Source organism: Solanum verrucosum, unplaced genomic scaffold, assembly GCF_900185275.1.
Source record: "Solanum verrucosum unplaced genomic scaffold, falcon-dt-bn FXZP01000180.1, whole genome shotgun sequence".
NCBI lineage: Eukaryota > Viridiplantae > Streptophyta > Magnoliopsida > Solanales > Solanaceae > Solanum > Solanum verrucosum.
This window is the reverse complement of record NW_026020402.1, coordinates 709,990-725,926: the sequence shown is the minus strand read 5'-3', so window position 1 is coordinate 725,926 and position 15,937 is coordinate 709,990. Positions and strand designations below refer to the sequence as shown.

General features: G+C 33.1%; 2 protein-coding genes and 1 pseudogene across 2 annotated transcripts; 1 reads left to right on the top strand and 2 right to left on the bottom strand.

Annotated features, from left to right (window-relative positions):
- Window positions 1-5,386: 5,386 nt before the first annotated feature.
- Window positions 5,387-8,641, top strand: LOC125840208 (histone chaperone ASF1B-like). The gene is made up of 3 exons (XM_049519172.1): window positions 5,387-5,524; window positions 7,945-8,060; window positions 8,159-8,641. Exons 1-3 carry the CDS (start codon window positions 5,416-5,418, stop codon window positions 8,477-8,479), a joined length of 546 nt encoding a protein of 181 aa, XP_049375129.1. The 5' UTR covers window positions 5,387-5,415; the 3' UTR covers window positions 8,480-8,641.
- A 778-nt stretch (window positions 8,642-9,419) lies between these two features.
- On the bottom strand, window positions 9,420-13,300 carry LOC125840205 (ribosome quality control complex subunit 2). The gene is made up of 7 exons (XM_049519169.1): window positions 12,749-13,300; window positions 11,974-12,202; window positions 11,496-11,546; window positions 10,339-10,586; window positions 9,989-10,108; window positions 9,819-9,884; window positions 9,420-9,732 (listed from the first exon to the last, which is right to left on the bottom strand). Exons 2-7 carry the CDS (start codon window positions 12,176-12,178, stop codon window positions 9,652-9,654), a joined length of 771 nt encoding a protein of 256 aa, XP_049375126.1. The 5' UTR covers window positions 12,179-12,202; window positions 12,749-13,300; the 3' UTR covers window positions 9,420-9,651.
- Window positions 13,301-15,260: 1,960 nt separating this feature from the next.
- Window positions 15,261-15,805, bottom strand: LOC125840090 (uncharacterized; annotated as a pseudogene).
- Window positions 15,806-15,937: the final 132 nt, after the last annotated feature.

Below are 15,937 nucleotides of genomic sequence, written 5' to 3'. Positions count from 1 at the left end.
TTGATTGAATTAATGAAAAAAAGAAAAAAAATAGTACTAATAATGTTTTCATACAGAAAAATTAGGAAGTACTTTTCCACTATTTCAGAGAGAATTTGTATTCTCCATGCATTTCTTGGCCCTTGAGTTGGTTCGGTGGGAACGAGGGGTAAATCATGTTTTATGGCATAAACTTGTCATTGATTCACGATGAAAAAAACCTTTGTTTTTATTTTTAGTAGTGACGGCGCGCCTATCTACGTTAATTGGGAACTTGTTTAATTTGATGATTAATTTGGTGATGATATGTCTTGATTTTGAAGTTGGAAAAAACGGCAGGAAATCATGGCATGCACATTTACAAGTTTTGAGGGAAAGGGTAGAAAAAGTGAAGATTGGAGAAATCTTTGGCATGTAAGCAGGGTTGGAATTACTACTCAACTACTACAAAAAGTACATGTTATGTCAAGAAACATAAGAAAAAAAATAGATTATGTATCTCAAATTGTTGAATTCTTCTTCATGGTAATTTGTGGTACTCTTAGTTTCACTATTCTTGGCTGCACTCTTTGCCTGGCACCTCACCTCTATTCTAATTCATAATTTGAATCCTTGAAATTGATTAAATAGTTCTCTTTTTCTTCGATAACCTCGGACCAATCAATTGAATATTGTTTCCAGCACTGCTCGATTCTTTTGGGCAAGTTCGGATCTCATCTTTCCTTGGCATGTGAATCTACTATAGTGCATGTGAGGCCCTTTATTGACGTACGCTTTCTTAAAAACGAAAATGAATAAAAAATGTTATTATATATAATAACTTGAGGTGATGTCTATGTAATTATTTCTTTAGTTTTTTTTTTTTTGCTATAATAACTTTATAAATAAATTACGTTGAGTGAATTTATTGATACTAAATAAATATGAGTGACTTTAATAAATAATTTGATATAATTGAATGACCATAAAAGTTATTCATATAAATATATATAAATTAATCTAAACACCTCAAAATATGATAATTAATGTTGTTTTGTGGATTTTCACTGGCAAATCAAGAAGTTTCCACATTCTATTAGAGTAAATTTGTTTGTCAAATTGAGAACTCAATTTGAACTTGAACTTGGAAAAGAAATCCAAGTCCAATTTGTAGTTTCAATGTAGTTCAAGGGAAGTTTCTCATATCATCAACTTATCCATTTTCACCCCGAATGGATTCTTCAATGTGCAATTCAAATTTAATCGAAGCTCCAATGTGGGCTCCGAACACCAGATGGGAAACAAAAAAAAACTTATCCATTTGACTCTTACAAAATAAAAATAAGACAATGTATATATCTATTTAAACACCATTTTAACTTTCGGAAATAGTTTATTTCATTCAATATAATTTCCACCTTTTACTTAAGAAAATGCAAAATCCTTGCAAGATTGATGGTCTTCGGACATAGCAGCTACAAGTTTCTATTTTTGTTTCCTTTTAATGGCTGTTTTTTCTTTTTATTTGCTTTTGATTTGGGATGTTGTTTTGGCTTCTTGAACCTTTGGTGTCAAGAGTATTTATTATTTTATAGATAAAATATCCACTATGTATAGTGGTTCCCAAATAAATAAATAAATGTGTAAATGACTTTCTTTTCATTTTCTTTCAACTCATGGATCTTTTAGACAATAGTTTGAATTTCTTTTTTGAACAAAATGACAGTCTTAATAGAAAAAGGGGAATTTTAGCAAATAGCCACTATTATAAATTTAATTATGCTTCATAGTTATAGTTTGCATATTTACGGGTTATAGCTACAGTTTAAGCTATTCCGTTTGTATAATTTGCAAATACGTTTGTATAATTGAGTTATTTTTTATAAACTCGAAATAACGAATTTATACAAATACAAACATCTGAACTTTAAACAATCGTACAAATTATGTTATACAAAATTACATTATACAAAAGTTATACAAATTATATATATACAAATATGCGAATTATACAATATTCCTCGAAATCCCAACCCACGTAATTATCACTAAATGCTGGTCGCGAGTGGTAATTAACTAAAACTATAGCAATGATGACTAATTAACTAATATATATTTGTTTAACCATGTAATTTTCCCTATAAAAAACTTTATATCGTTCGGAAGGATAATTTTCGGGAAAAATTGTATGAAATAACAAACTATTAATTCAAATTAAATGATATAGCCATAGTTTCTTTTATTTGTAATTCGTAGCAAACATCCCATGTTTTTTTCCATCTCATTTGTATACCGAAATATACAAATAAACCTATTCGGTATACTTATGTGTTGTATAAAAATTAATTGCATGACCCATTTGTATACCGAATATACAAATAGACCCATTCGGTATACATATGTGTTGTATAAAAATTAATTGCAGGACCCATTTGTATACCGAAATATACAAATATACCCATTCGGTATACATATATGTTGTATATATGTAGTAATTTTGTTTATATACAATTACTATGTTTTAATTTGTATACCAAAATATACAAAGATTTTTATGTATATGTATTCCGAAATATACAGATTAATAGTCATAGTAATCATAAAATTTGTTATGGAGCGCAATTATACAAACTATAGTTATAACATATAAATATAATTTTTCTATTTGCTAAACCTAAAATTTACTCTAATTTTCGAGAGTTATATTCACACTAACTTTAAAAATAGGGACAAATTTAAAATGAAAACCTTAAAGGGATATTTGTGTAAACCAATAATTAGTATCGAAACTTATTTGGCCTTTTTTCCGGTAATGCCAAAGGGATAACTAAACTTTGGGCTTTGAAGGGCCTTCCAATTATCCACAAACGAAATAAACCAAACTCCCGCCAAAACATGAAACCGGATATACCCTGTAGCTCCAAGATTAACCGGTCATCAAATCAAAGATTAGGCCATTTCTACTTTCCCCTTCACAAAACTGAGCTGCTTCGTCTCTCTCTTTTTTGTATTTGCCTCCATATTGTTCCTTTCTCTCGCAATTTTTCAGTTTTATCACTTCGAATAATTTCATGTAAGTTTCGAAATCTCTCTAACTTTCTCTTCTCCAAATCTTATGGCGAGAATTATCACATAGTAAACTTTATCACTTATAAAAAAAATTATCTTGTGTCTTTCAATTTGTTTATCTTATTCCTTTTTTAAGATTATTTCAAAACATTAAAGAATATTTTCTCTTTTCACCTTCTCTCACATAAGATTATTATTTCATCTAAGTATATAAAAAGACGATTAAACACTTCATATATAAAATTTTGGACAAATAGATATTAAAAGATAGGCAAAAGTTTTGGCGAGGATTAAAAGGGAAATTTACATAAATATACTAATTAAAAAAATATTTATCATTTATAGCAATCACATATTTTTCACTTGATCATTTTTAATACATTTATAATATAGTTTTAATATTTACAGAGAATAATTTATAAAACACACATAATACAAGTTTTATTAAACATATATAATACAAATTTTATTGATAAATAATACATTTATCACATATTTTTATACAATGTGTTAATTTCTTACCAAACGTAATATATTTTTAAAACAATTATAATACATATATATTGCATACATAATTCACTTTAATAAATATTGCAGATTTATTATAATATTGTTATGTATTGCTATAAATGGTAATAAATAAAAAATATTGCTAAAATCAGTAATTATTTATTAAAAGGTACTCATCCAAGTAATTTTTTTGGATTAAAATACACCAATACTGCAAACATAAGAGACTATTAGTGCTCCATAATGAAAATTTATGGATGACTTTGAGTCTTAAGCCAAAATAGTTCATTATCTTTAGGTTAAGACTCAAAGTCATCCTTGTTGTTTTATATGGAGCACTAATAGTCCCTTGTGTTTGTAATATTAGTGTACTTTTTGTCTCTCTGTTTAAGACCAAAAGATTAAAAAAAAATTTAGCATATATCTTTTTAAAATTTTGTCTCAAATCGAAATTGGACAAAATACTTTTATCTTAAAAATAATTTTAAATATATTAACAATTTTATCTCTTTAAAAACTAGAATAGTAAACTTTAAATATATATATATATCGCAAATTATTTGTTTGTCCCCGACTATTGACAGTTTCAAAAACATCCGTGTACTTGACTAACAAAACTTAGATACACCTTGATTTGTCACATGATATAACAAGTTGTCTCAAACTCTTAAATCTTAATAAAAAAATCAAGAGACGTGTTGAAAAAGCACTCCTAAACTTGACGAGAATTTAGGAGTGTATTTATACAATACAATATGATACATAAAGTCGTCAAAATGGGCTTAGCCCATGGGGCCGACCCAACACAACCCGTTATTAGGGTAGGGTTGAGATATACCTCAAGCACATTTGAAACTAGGGCTTACAAGCCCTTGGTCCTTGAGGCTTGATCGGGGTCGGCCTATAGGCCAAAACTTTTTATTTAAGGGTAACTTACAATAAGCTCACTAGTATAAAATCTAATTACTTAAATACACGCTATGTTGTAATATTATGAACCATACCAAATTTTGGTATGTCCAGATACATGTATCTCGGAATATATGGAGTCAAAATTAGGTTAATCTTTCTAGATACACTCTATTCAAGTAGATTCACATGTATCTATGATGCATAGACAAATCTCGTGCCCTCACCTCCATCCAATCTTGCTTGTCACTCTCTTATCTCGCTCACGTATCTGGTATGAGAGATACATGCTTATTACACTAGACTTTTTGCTAGTGTTATTAAAACAACACCATTGTTGCCATATTTGATTTGAAAATCTTCTCGTTTTCTTGATGTTATAGAATTATAAGTTTGAAAAGAAAAAAAAAGGACTAGCCCGCCCCAACCCTCGGCCCTTCTAGGTTTGGGTTGGGCATTTTCAGTCCCTTCTGAATGAAGGGTCAGCCCACCCCAGCCCTTCAAATTTCTTAGCTTGCAAGGTTTGGGCCGAATGGGGCTGGACCGATCCTTTTAGACAGCTCTAACGATACATTATCAAATAACATGTAACAATCATCTCAACAAAGTAAAAGAGGTGTATTTATGTATACAATACAATATATTATGAAATAATACGTAATAACCATCCAAACAAAGGTTCAAATATGAAATTAATAATAAAGAATTATTTATTTTTATTTTTTACCCTCCCTAGGAGCTCCCACCACTTTTGCTCCTTGGTGACTCAAACTCGCAACCTTCGGGTTGAAAGTGAGGGGTGCTTACCGTCCGAGCAACTCCCTCTCGTCATGAAATTAATAATTCACGCCAAATTTAAAAATATTTTTGATATTTTTTTTCTAAAAAATTTATAATTTAAAACTTAATATTTATTTTTAACTTTAGACCACTAATTAACTTGAGCTCAGCCGCTGGAATAACGCAATCATGAGTGCTGTGAATGTTACAAACATCACCGTGCTAAATAATCCATCGTCGTTCCTTTCGCCACTGAAGTTTGAAATCACTTATGACTGCGTTAATGCTCTCAAAGAAGGTGACTTAATCTCTCTTACTTCATTTTTTCTGTTGTAATCCATCTGTATTAGTATAATTTTTCTTTTTTTTTTTCTTTGATTATATCCTCTCGGAGATATGGTTAGGGTTTTGTTTAGTCATATACGAAAGTTGTTTACAATGTCTTTAATTCGTTGATAATTAATCATCAATGAATTGTTTACTATCTATCGAACTTTTTTTCATAAATCCTTTTGTGCTATAATTTACTCCTGTTTGTGCTTGTATCATCTCGAAGACCTAGTGGCTAGTTATTGCCTTTTGTATTCAGAAATTTGACTCTCAATTTTGTTAGAGTACAATGTTATCGACTCTGTTGATAATTGAAAGAAATTAATTGTTTCTAGGTAAATATAGCAGAGAATGGAGAACTTTAGATTTGTACATCCGAGATTTCTGTTTTTCTAATATTCCAAAAGTAGATATGAAATGGTTATTGTGCCTATAGTGTGTTAATTTTTTTTACTTTATTGGAGAGCTTGTAAAGGATTCCTGATATATATGATTAATGCAGTTCTATTTCTGACTTATATTAACGAGATAACGTTTAATTAAGCTAGTTGTCTTCATATATCATAGCTATCTGTCCAATGGACCTTAGAGCTTTTTTGCGCTTTTCGCCTTTAATAACTTTGATCATTAGTGCCACAATCAGTAAAACATTAGGAATCTCTGAGGAAACTTCGCATTACTCATGGAATGGAAGTGGGCGTGGTGTAAGTATTTTTTTTTCAGGTTATTAATCAGTAGCCAGTTGGATAGAGGAACACATGTGCCAGTGGCCGATGTAGATCTTAGGAAACAGGTTCATTTTAACCCAGTTTTTCGATGCGGAGCGCCAACTCACATAGAAAACTCACTAATATCTCACCAAAATAGATTTGAACCCAACCCATAGTTCAGAAGTATAATGATAAGTTCGAAGAAACCTTAAAGGTCTAACATATCAAGTTTAAATCATGGATCCACCTCTACACTGTGCTGTAGATTTCCTGAAGGTCATGGTTTCATGAATTTTACTAGACATACATGCTAAATTATTACTAGAACAGATATAAAATGTATTACATGATATCAGGATGTTTCCTCTTCCATTTCCCATAAGGTTGCACCATAATCTTACGCCTCACTTTCCATGGATCCTTACGGTTGCTGAATAAAGCAGTTCCTTAAACCAATTAATTGAAAGTTTTCTGTGCAGTTCAGTTATCTAAGTCATATGTTGTAGAATATTGTCCACATTTTGATTTCTGAAGCATGTGCTGCTTCTTGCGTGCCTCTGCATTTTATTTTGTTTGCAATTACTCCCTATTGCTAGATGATCTAATTTATACCATTTACATGTAACACAAAAGCAGTTTGAAGTTGGTTTAAGGTGAGGGTAGTGGTGTCAGTGTTGTTAGTTCTAGCACCAGCCTGAAGAAAGCCCAACTTTATAGTTCAGATTTCACGTTGAGAATGTTAGATATAAACTACTATTTTCATAAAAATATTTCATGATCTATTGCGAGAGTACTTACAATACTACTAATGGTGAAAAACTCTTGACAAAATGTTTAGTACCATGTGACATCTGTTATTGTAATAGCATCCTATGCTCCTCTTTCGTTTCTGCAGGGTAAAACATAGAATTAATGAACTTATCTCTGTAGTTTCTCTTTGGTCATGTGTCTTAACTATATAGATTCTTTAGGATGTTGGCTTTGGAAGGGAATGTACTTAATAGTTTAGCAATTGGTAGGGAAACTTCTATTCCACCTGAACTGCTTACTGATTCTAAATTTTCTAGAGGCGAGGTTTTCTCAATTAACTGTCATATTTGTTGACAATATGAATACTTCTGTGAGTTTTGAGAAGTAACTGGAAAAAAATCCTTCTTCATTTATTCTTCTTCAAGGACACTTTATTTATGGCATACAAAAGATTGTTTCGAGGAACAGAGTTAACTGCTATTATGGAGTTTTTATTTCATATGCATACCTTGGAAATTCAGATTGTTTCTTTCATGTGGTATGGCACAATTTGAATGAAATTCAGATCCAATGACTACCCCAATGAATTTTGAGGCCTTAAGTGGTAATTGTGTAATCCCTAATGGCGACTTGCTAAAAAAAAGGTAGTATTTTTTTGTTCATTTTCTCTTTTTTGGGACTGAAATTCTAGAGAATCATCTTTGAACTGTAAATCCTTTCCCAGTAAAGATACATAGGTCCATTCTTTGACAGTCACACAGAAATGCTCCCATCAAATTGACCTTTTTTCTGCGAGACGTTGTTCTAGAGTGTATCTAAATTTAAGCAACTAAAGACATGTTGCTCTTTTCTTTTCAAATAGGTAGTATTTATATGTTTGTTAATTTAACAGCTTTACTTAGTTTCTTTTGCCTTAATGTGCATGTAGATTTGGAATGGAAACTCATCTATGTTGGATCTGCTGAGGATGATACATATGACCAACTACTAGAAAGTGTGTTTGTTGGTCCTGTCAATGTTGGAGGTTTCCGCTTTGTACTGCAGGTATCATGTCGTGGCTTGACAAGTTAATTAAGTTTTACTAGGTCTAATGCCTTTCTGCTGATTGGATTTGTGTAATGTTTTCCTTGTTCTATTACTAGGCGGACCCTCCAGATCCTGCCCAAATTCGTGCTGAAGATATACTTGGTGTCACTGTGCTCCTTTTGACCTGTTCCTATATGGGTCAAGAATTTGTACGAATTGGCTACTATGTGAACAATGATTACAATGATGAGAATTTGAGACAACAACCTCCCCAAACGGTTAAAATTGACATGCTTCAAAGGAACATACTAACAGACAAACCTAGAGTAACAAAGTTCCCTATCAATTTTCACCCCGAAAACAGCGAGACTGGAGAGCAAGGTGCTGCCCCTCCACCTGATGATAACACGGCTAAAGCAGATGGGAATGAAGAGTGACTACCTTCAACTAAGAATGGATCAGATGAAGGGTGGGGCCTAACTGTGGAAGGATGTTAACTTTTTGCCTAACTCCTAATCTTTTAGTTTAACATCATTCTGTTGGGCCATCATCTCATCCTAAATCCTAATACATGATCATTAACCTCTTTTTGTGGTGTCTTCGTCTTTCTCAGTGGAGCTATGTGAAACTGCGTATGAACACGCGTTGCATTTTGTGGCTCTTAACATGGTTGTTTGGAGGAATGGTGTCGAAACCTCTGCTTTATATGGCACCATCTTTAGCTTTACAGTGTACTCCAAAATGTGAGTTTAGAAAATCGTTGATTTTAGTTCTGTAAGTAATAGAATCGTGAGGTTTTAAACAGGCAGGGAATATTTTATGCATTTATCAAATTTTTGGCTACTGAATCACATTATGTTGATGGTGTCAATTTATGATGAACTGCACCATTTATGGTGCCGTTACATTTTCTTTTATTTTGATGTATGCTGGTCATCTGCACACTGATACAAATTAGAACCATTTTCCTTACTGATGTATACTCAGTTTGCTTACTGATACAAATTAGAAGCAAGATATTGCCAAATCACAACAGCATGAGCATATGGTAATATGATGGTTTCCATTGCACTCTCAGCCACTTCGAAAATATTATGGCTCTTGCATGATTTTGAAGGCAATGAAAGAGGTAGTCTAGCAGAATTCCTCAAATTCTACAAGCAAATCTCACGTGATACACCCAACAAACAAAAAATCTAACCAATAACACAGCAAGCATACCTTCAAAGGTAAGCAGTAGAAGAAAGGTTTATAGTTTGTCCTTGCAGAAATAAAAAAAAAAGGGGAGCGGGTTGTTTCTGTCAATGTAGTCTGAACATCTTCACAGAAATATAATTTTTTACAGAACAGATTTGCCAAAAGGTTTTGAAATGCATGTCATATCTTTGTCATGCACTAACTAGTAAAACAAAGCTTTAGATCCAACATCCAAGTACAAAATTGCTCTCTCAGATCAAAACTTTAAAAAAGGAATGTGATATTTTGGATGACACCGTTGGGCAAACACAACTAATTCCAGCCCCTATCAGACATGTAGTTCCTTTTGCTTCTAATTTCTCGTAGAAAAGATTCCTGCTCAATGCATATAAGCGAGATCTAACTATGTTCTTCACTTGTTTTTCTGCCTCTTCCTGGAACGGTTCCTTCTCGACTCTACAGTATTCTCCACAGGCAAAAAGTTTTCCTTATTCTGCAGTAAATTTAAAATTCTTATTTGACTTAACGAGGTATTATACGAGTAAACATGGGCTATCAGGACCAGAACTTAGCATGTACCTTATACTTCTTCTCCCTGAGTTGCCTCTTCAGTCCTTTGCTTTTCTTCTTTGATGCTGAAGGATTCTATTATCATTCATAATTTATGATTGTAAGCAACTTATGATGATATCAGGCTTTTTCACTAAGTCAAAAAAATTCTTCATGCAGTCAAATGAAAATGGACAAACCTGTTCTCTAACTGGGCTATCCTCCGCCTCAGGATGAATTTCTCCCTCAATTCTTCCGTCTTCATTAAGCATAAGTTTAAGCCTCCCTTCTTTCAACAGCTTTATAGAGCGGGCATGCCTCTGTAAGAAATACGGATACTTAGGTTAGATCAGTCACAGCAGGTCCAAATCATGTGCATAAGTTAACATGCATTTAAGATTCTTTAACATGGAAAGAACAAGATTGCAGGTAGCAGTCCATGCACTAGTAACGGGGATGTGTTAGCACTACAAAATTTATGTGGAATATGATCTGAAGAAGTAAGTTTAGTGACAACTGGAAAATGAAAACAATGACGCTGAATGCTTACTTTGGATTTAAGGTGAGCAATTAGAGTCTGAACAGTCAAGCAGACGATTCTAGGACACAGCCTGCACTTATAAACTGATTTACATTTCAAGACATAATCTGAAGCATCACTTGGAATTTCATCCTCTTCGGGAATAGAACTATTCTGCATAATATCTGATTCTGCAATGACCTTTTCAGACAAATAACTTTCACCATCAAACTTGTTGTCCTTTAGAGTTGTAACATCTTCATCACTCATAGGAAGACCTATCAGTGGTAATTTTAGAGAAGACTTAGAATTAAACACTTAGCCTAACATATAAATTACGATAAGAAAATCATAGTTCAAAAAGATCTTTCAGTTTCCATCTTGAAATACCAGCAAAAATAGTTCTCATCAGTTTTAAAAAGTGTATTGGCATTCAAATAAACATCAAGAAATCTAAAATTATGTTTCCATTATTAAATTCATCGACGTGATAGTTATAATAATTACCAGATGCCACAACGATGTGCAGAAGATACTAAATAAAATATGAATGCAGTCTTCCCAAAATTAGTCAACAATAAGCCTTAAAACTCCAGAGGGAGAGAATGGCTACGATGAACACTAAAGCCAAATCTTTAAGATATGATCATCTCTCCATGAAGAATTATCAATCAAAAGAAAAGAACTGACATCTCTGATTTCATGGAATTTCCAATACATAAATTGAGCAGAAAGTTCAAGTTCCATATTACAACTCAAAAGCTGTAGCTTCCAGACTAGTAATAAATTAGTAGGGCTGCAGCTCCCAATAAGTTAGACATATAGCATCGAACTTCACTTCATTTCTTCTTTTCCTCAAATGGAGTGACGGAATTTCACCTTACTCCTTGGCTAGATGTAAATCCACGTTCACAGTGTAATGTGTCAAATTGTTAATCTTCCTCAATCAAATGATTACCCGATTAATAAACAGTAAGCGTTTGGAAGCAGTGTATACAAAGTTAATCCTACAAATAAGGAATGGGGAAATATGGCAGCTTCCATTTTTATTCTTTATAAATATACCTTCCTTGTATGTGGATTAGTGCCAACACAAATACTTATAGTATACAGAAGTAGGATTTTCAAGCAGAAAACTCCCATGAGATTCAACTAGCGAAAATTTGTGACAACAGACTAAAGCCAACCTGATGAGTTAAGATTAACTTCATTGAAAGAGCTATCTTCACTCTCATATCCTGCAGCAAATGAAAACGAGGAGGAGAAAATCTGTTATCTACCATGAGGATAGTGATTGAATTATGGAGTGGCCCAACACCCAAACTCCATTGGAATCCACTTTTCAATGCATGTCGACAATTTATAATTCAACATCCTCCCACACGTAACCCAATTTTGATGCTCACAAGTAAACCTCAATGTAGATTTATGGGTGCGAGAATGGGCTTTGTGGGAAAATTTATAACTTAATAGAGACTGTAACTTAGGCGTGCTGATAGCTTTTAAAATCAAGAATTGTCTAAAGATACCCGACAAAGTTTCCCTAATCAAGATATCAAACAAAAGCTTCAGAGAATTCCCATTTCTTGAAATACCCTCTAAGTAATAAACTGTCAGCAAACAATACAGACAAGGAGCAACTGCAGATCATCAGGTTAAACATACCCGAAGAAGATTCATTTCCTCCTGTCAGATGAGCAACACCATCATCCTCTTCCTTTACTTCATTGTCATCCTGCTCTTCCTCTTCCTCCTCCTCCTCTTCGTCTTCTGTTTCCTCTGCCTCAAATTCAGAGTCGGAGGATGACGAGGACTGCGAAGGAGCATCTCTATCACCATGTTCAAGCTTGTAAAATCGCCTTTTTATCATTTTCTTCCACCTTTTATAACTCAACTGCAAGTAATACAGAGAAATCCATGAACCTAGCATACATAGTCTATTATTTTGCTACAAAAAGATACATTCTTTTTCCTTTTTCTTTTGACCTATAGAAAGAAAACACCTACTGAATTAGATATGCAAAATTAGAGACACAAGCGATTTGGCCAACCTTATCATTCATTTACTCCAAATTGAAAAAATAGAACAACATCCCTACTACTAATCAATTGTCCTTAATCACAAACTAGTTGGAGTTGACAATAGTAACTTTTGATACAAGAGAATAATCAGAATATAGAGAAATTCATGAATACAACCATAAAGTCGATTACTTTGCTTTACAACAACATGTCTAGTGAAATTCCACTAAGTGAGGTCTGGGGAAGGTAGAATATACGTAGACCTTACCACTACCTCAAGGAGGTAGATAGACTGTTTCCGAAAGACGCTCTGCTCAAGTGCATCAAACCGTAGTCAAGAAAGAAGAAAACAATGAATAAAGCATAGTAGTTAATAAGAAAAACAGTGTAAAGTCTACAAGAAGAAAAAAAACAATACCTACATATGGCAAGAACTACAAGGGTAGTACGAGTAGTACTACGATAGGCACTAACAAGCCTAAACTTTCACAAGACTAGACAAAACTCTACCCTTACTAAGCTTGTACCCTAATACACAACCTCCACTTTGCTTTACAAACAAGAAATAAAGAAACCTTTTCTTTCTCAAGGCCTTTCCTTTTAACCCCTATAATATGAAATTATGCTAAAGCCCCATCATTGATTTACTCCAAATTAGAAAAAGCGCAACCGTACCAGTAATCAATTAGGAGTTGGGGTTGGGGTATATTAATTCTTTGTGACAATTAAAACCCTCTTTTTTAATCTAAACTTGAAACTAACTATGGTCGGAGTTAAAACAGCTTCTAGGCTACAGCAACCAAATATGATTATATGATTTGCTACAAAATCAAGAAAGTAGTGGGTGGAATTATATGATGGACATACTCAGTCGAATGTATATAGAAAAGGGTTTAATGTTATGGACATGATAGAGCAATTAAAGGAAGAAGAAAGAGTAAAAAAAAACGAACCTGAAAAACAGAAAGAGGTGACTGCAATGGAGGCAGGCAGGGTTTAGCACTTACGGAGGAGGGTTTTGGTTGGACATAGAAATTAGATTAGTACCCATATACCACATGTCGTGTTTTAATTGGGTGTATACTACCTTCTTCATTTTTTTCTTAAAAAGATAAAAAATAAAAATTTGTTGCTCCTTTTTTTTTTAAAGTATTTTTTTTGCTCTTCTAATTGCTGCTCTTTCTTTTTTTTAAAAAATAAAATAAAATTAGTGTTTTCCCTTCCAAATTGCTTACACAAATTCCTGTTTTTTCTACTAGTAACACATCTGGAAATTACATATTCCATGTTTCACGACAATCAAAATACAGGGATGATAATTTTGAGTTGATTGCCTGGTCGTTTAGCCTGTGGTAATTGATCATTAAAATTATTTATGTTTATTTTGTATTTTAAAAGTCATTTCACTCTAATGGACATCTTAACTGGATTTTGTATTTTTCCAGAGAAATTTAATGACATGATGAGTTTATTTTTTTAAAGAAGCTAAAACACTAATTTGGGTGGTGTGTTTGGTAGGAAGGAAAATGTTTTTTTTTTTTTGGAAAAGTTGGTTTCTAACTTATTTTCTCATGTTTGGTTGGTGAGTTAACGGGGTTATTATTGGGTTATCGGATCAGTTTTGATTTTTTGATATACAATTATTGGATAAATCGATAATCCATTAAATTATGAGTAGTAATTTACTATGTTACCTTTGTAAATATTAAATATTAATGTTAATACTTTACAGGCTATTGACTTTGTTTTTTAGCCATCAATTTACACTTTACAGTGATTTTGAGTTCACAATTTTATACTATAAAAAGCATTGAAATCTAAAGTAAGAAACTTATTCCTCATAATTTCTCTTTATGTACTTGTATAGTTCTCTTAATGTTAGTTATTATTGTTTCTGCCTTATGAGCGTTTTATAAAGTTGCATTATTGTCTTGTCAGATCAAATTATTGGAGAAGTCATATATTTGTTTTAAAAGCATTTTTTATTGGTTAGATTGAAACCGATAAAAATATTTTATTGGTTTGGTTATTGGTTTAGAGTATTTCAAAACCGAAAACTAATAAACTGAATCGATAATACATAAAACCGAACCGACCGATGCACACCCCTATTGGTGAGTGGAGAATATTTTCTAGTGTATGATTGGTGAATTAAAAACACTTGACGAGACTCGAGACCCAACCCCACCCTCGACTCCCGACCCCAACATTTGACTAAGGATTCAACTTTTGAACATGGCTCAGACCCCGAAACCCAACCCGACCCGAGACCCGGTCTGAGAGATCTGACCCGAGATCCGATTCCGACATTCGATTTGAGACCCCATTCTGGGACCCCATTTCGATACCCGATTCGGGACCTGGAATTTTATCCCGTGCGCATCCAAAGGGTAGCGGTTGCGGATTTTCCTTGTCATAAAAAAAAAACATTCCATTTATTTCTTTGAGCGTCTTAATTTTAATCAAATTATGAATACATTTTTTTCTTTTGATTTTTCATCCGATGAGCACTATTTTTATTGAAGCTCTGACTAATTAAGATTCGTGCAACATAAATGAAATTCGTCTACAACAATGGAAGCCATTTGGTAATTCTCTAAATAAAACGAAATTGATTAATTAATTCCAGTACAAAGTAAACCAAAATAACCTTTTCCCTACATTATCTTCCACACTATACTCTTAACACAAATTACTTTCAAACAAATTAAAGAACTATTGAACTATGCCATACAAGTCTTTACATACCACAAATAATCTCAACTAAATATGGAGTACCATATATAATTCGAATTGTAATGTCACAAAAGTTCGATTTAGAGTAACTTCCAACTTGAATATTCCTTACTTTAACATACCCTACACACAATATATATATCAAATCAAAATCACTCCTTTTAAATTCCAAAAGATTAGTAACACAATCGAAGCTAGAGAGAAATTTTCCTTTTGCAATCCAATCCTTAACATCTTGCGTTTGTAAAACAACTACCATACTACAATTCATTTGTATACCAACACTCTTCTTAATACTCAATATCTTGACTCTTCCATTAATACTTGTGGACATACTCATAGGCAATTCCCCTACCATTAAATCACTTGCTAGCCTAGGAATGCCTGATAATTTGTCAGCCAAAACTGTGACATTCACAATCATCCTGAACGTCCTCCGAGCCCTAGCATTAGCCGATGGCGTTAAGACTTCTACGATGACCCTGTCATCGTAGATCAGGCTAGTGGTTGCATGGTTAAATTTGAACGAGACCGCGTTAGGATTTTTGATAGAGATATCTGCAGAGACCGCGTTAGGATTTTTGATGCACCTTCTACGACGTTGTTTTTTTGCTAACTCCATACTACATACGGATGTGGAATCAATTCCTTGTTCGTTTTCTACGTATATACGGTGGGATGCAAGTGCTAGAGGGCGAACTTGATCTCTAGATTCAGTCATGGAGGAATTTGGAGACATTTTTTGGAAACTTAATTAAATTGGAAGATTAATTATTGATGATGAAAATGTGGTGTGAGATGGGAGTATTTAAATACAGAAATATTTGGTATATGACTATAGTGTACTAACCGCGTTAGCACGGCGCTTTGG

Excerpts from the sequence above, each read along its gene's own strand:
- LOC125840205 (XM_049519169.1), bottom strand. The coding sequence starts at position 12,178 with ATGATAAAAAGGCGATTTTACAAGCTTGAACATGGTGATAGAGATGCT. Across the intron at positions 10,587-11,495 it reads AGTTAATCTTAACTCATCAG|GTCTTCCTATGAGTGATGAA; the intron begins GTTGGCTTTAGT and ends TACCACTGATAG. Across the intron at positions 9,885-9,988 it reads ATAGCCCAGTTAGAGAACAG|AATCCTTCAGCATCAAAGAA; the intron begins GTTTGTCCATTT and ends GAATGATAATAG.
- LOC125840208 (XM_049519172.1), top strand. The coding sequence starts at position 5,416 with ATGAGTGCTGTGAATGTTACAAACATCACCGTGCTAAATAATCCATCG. Across the intron at positions 5,525-7,944 it reads CGTTAATGCTCTCAAAGAAG|ATTTGGAATGGAAACTCATC; the intron begins GTGACTTAATCT and ends ATGTGCATGTAG. Across the intron at positions 8,061-8,158 it reads GTTTCCGCTTTGTACTGCAG|GCGGACCCTCCAGATCCTGC; the intron begins GTATCATGTCGT and ends TTCTATTACTAG.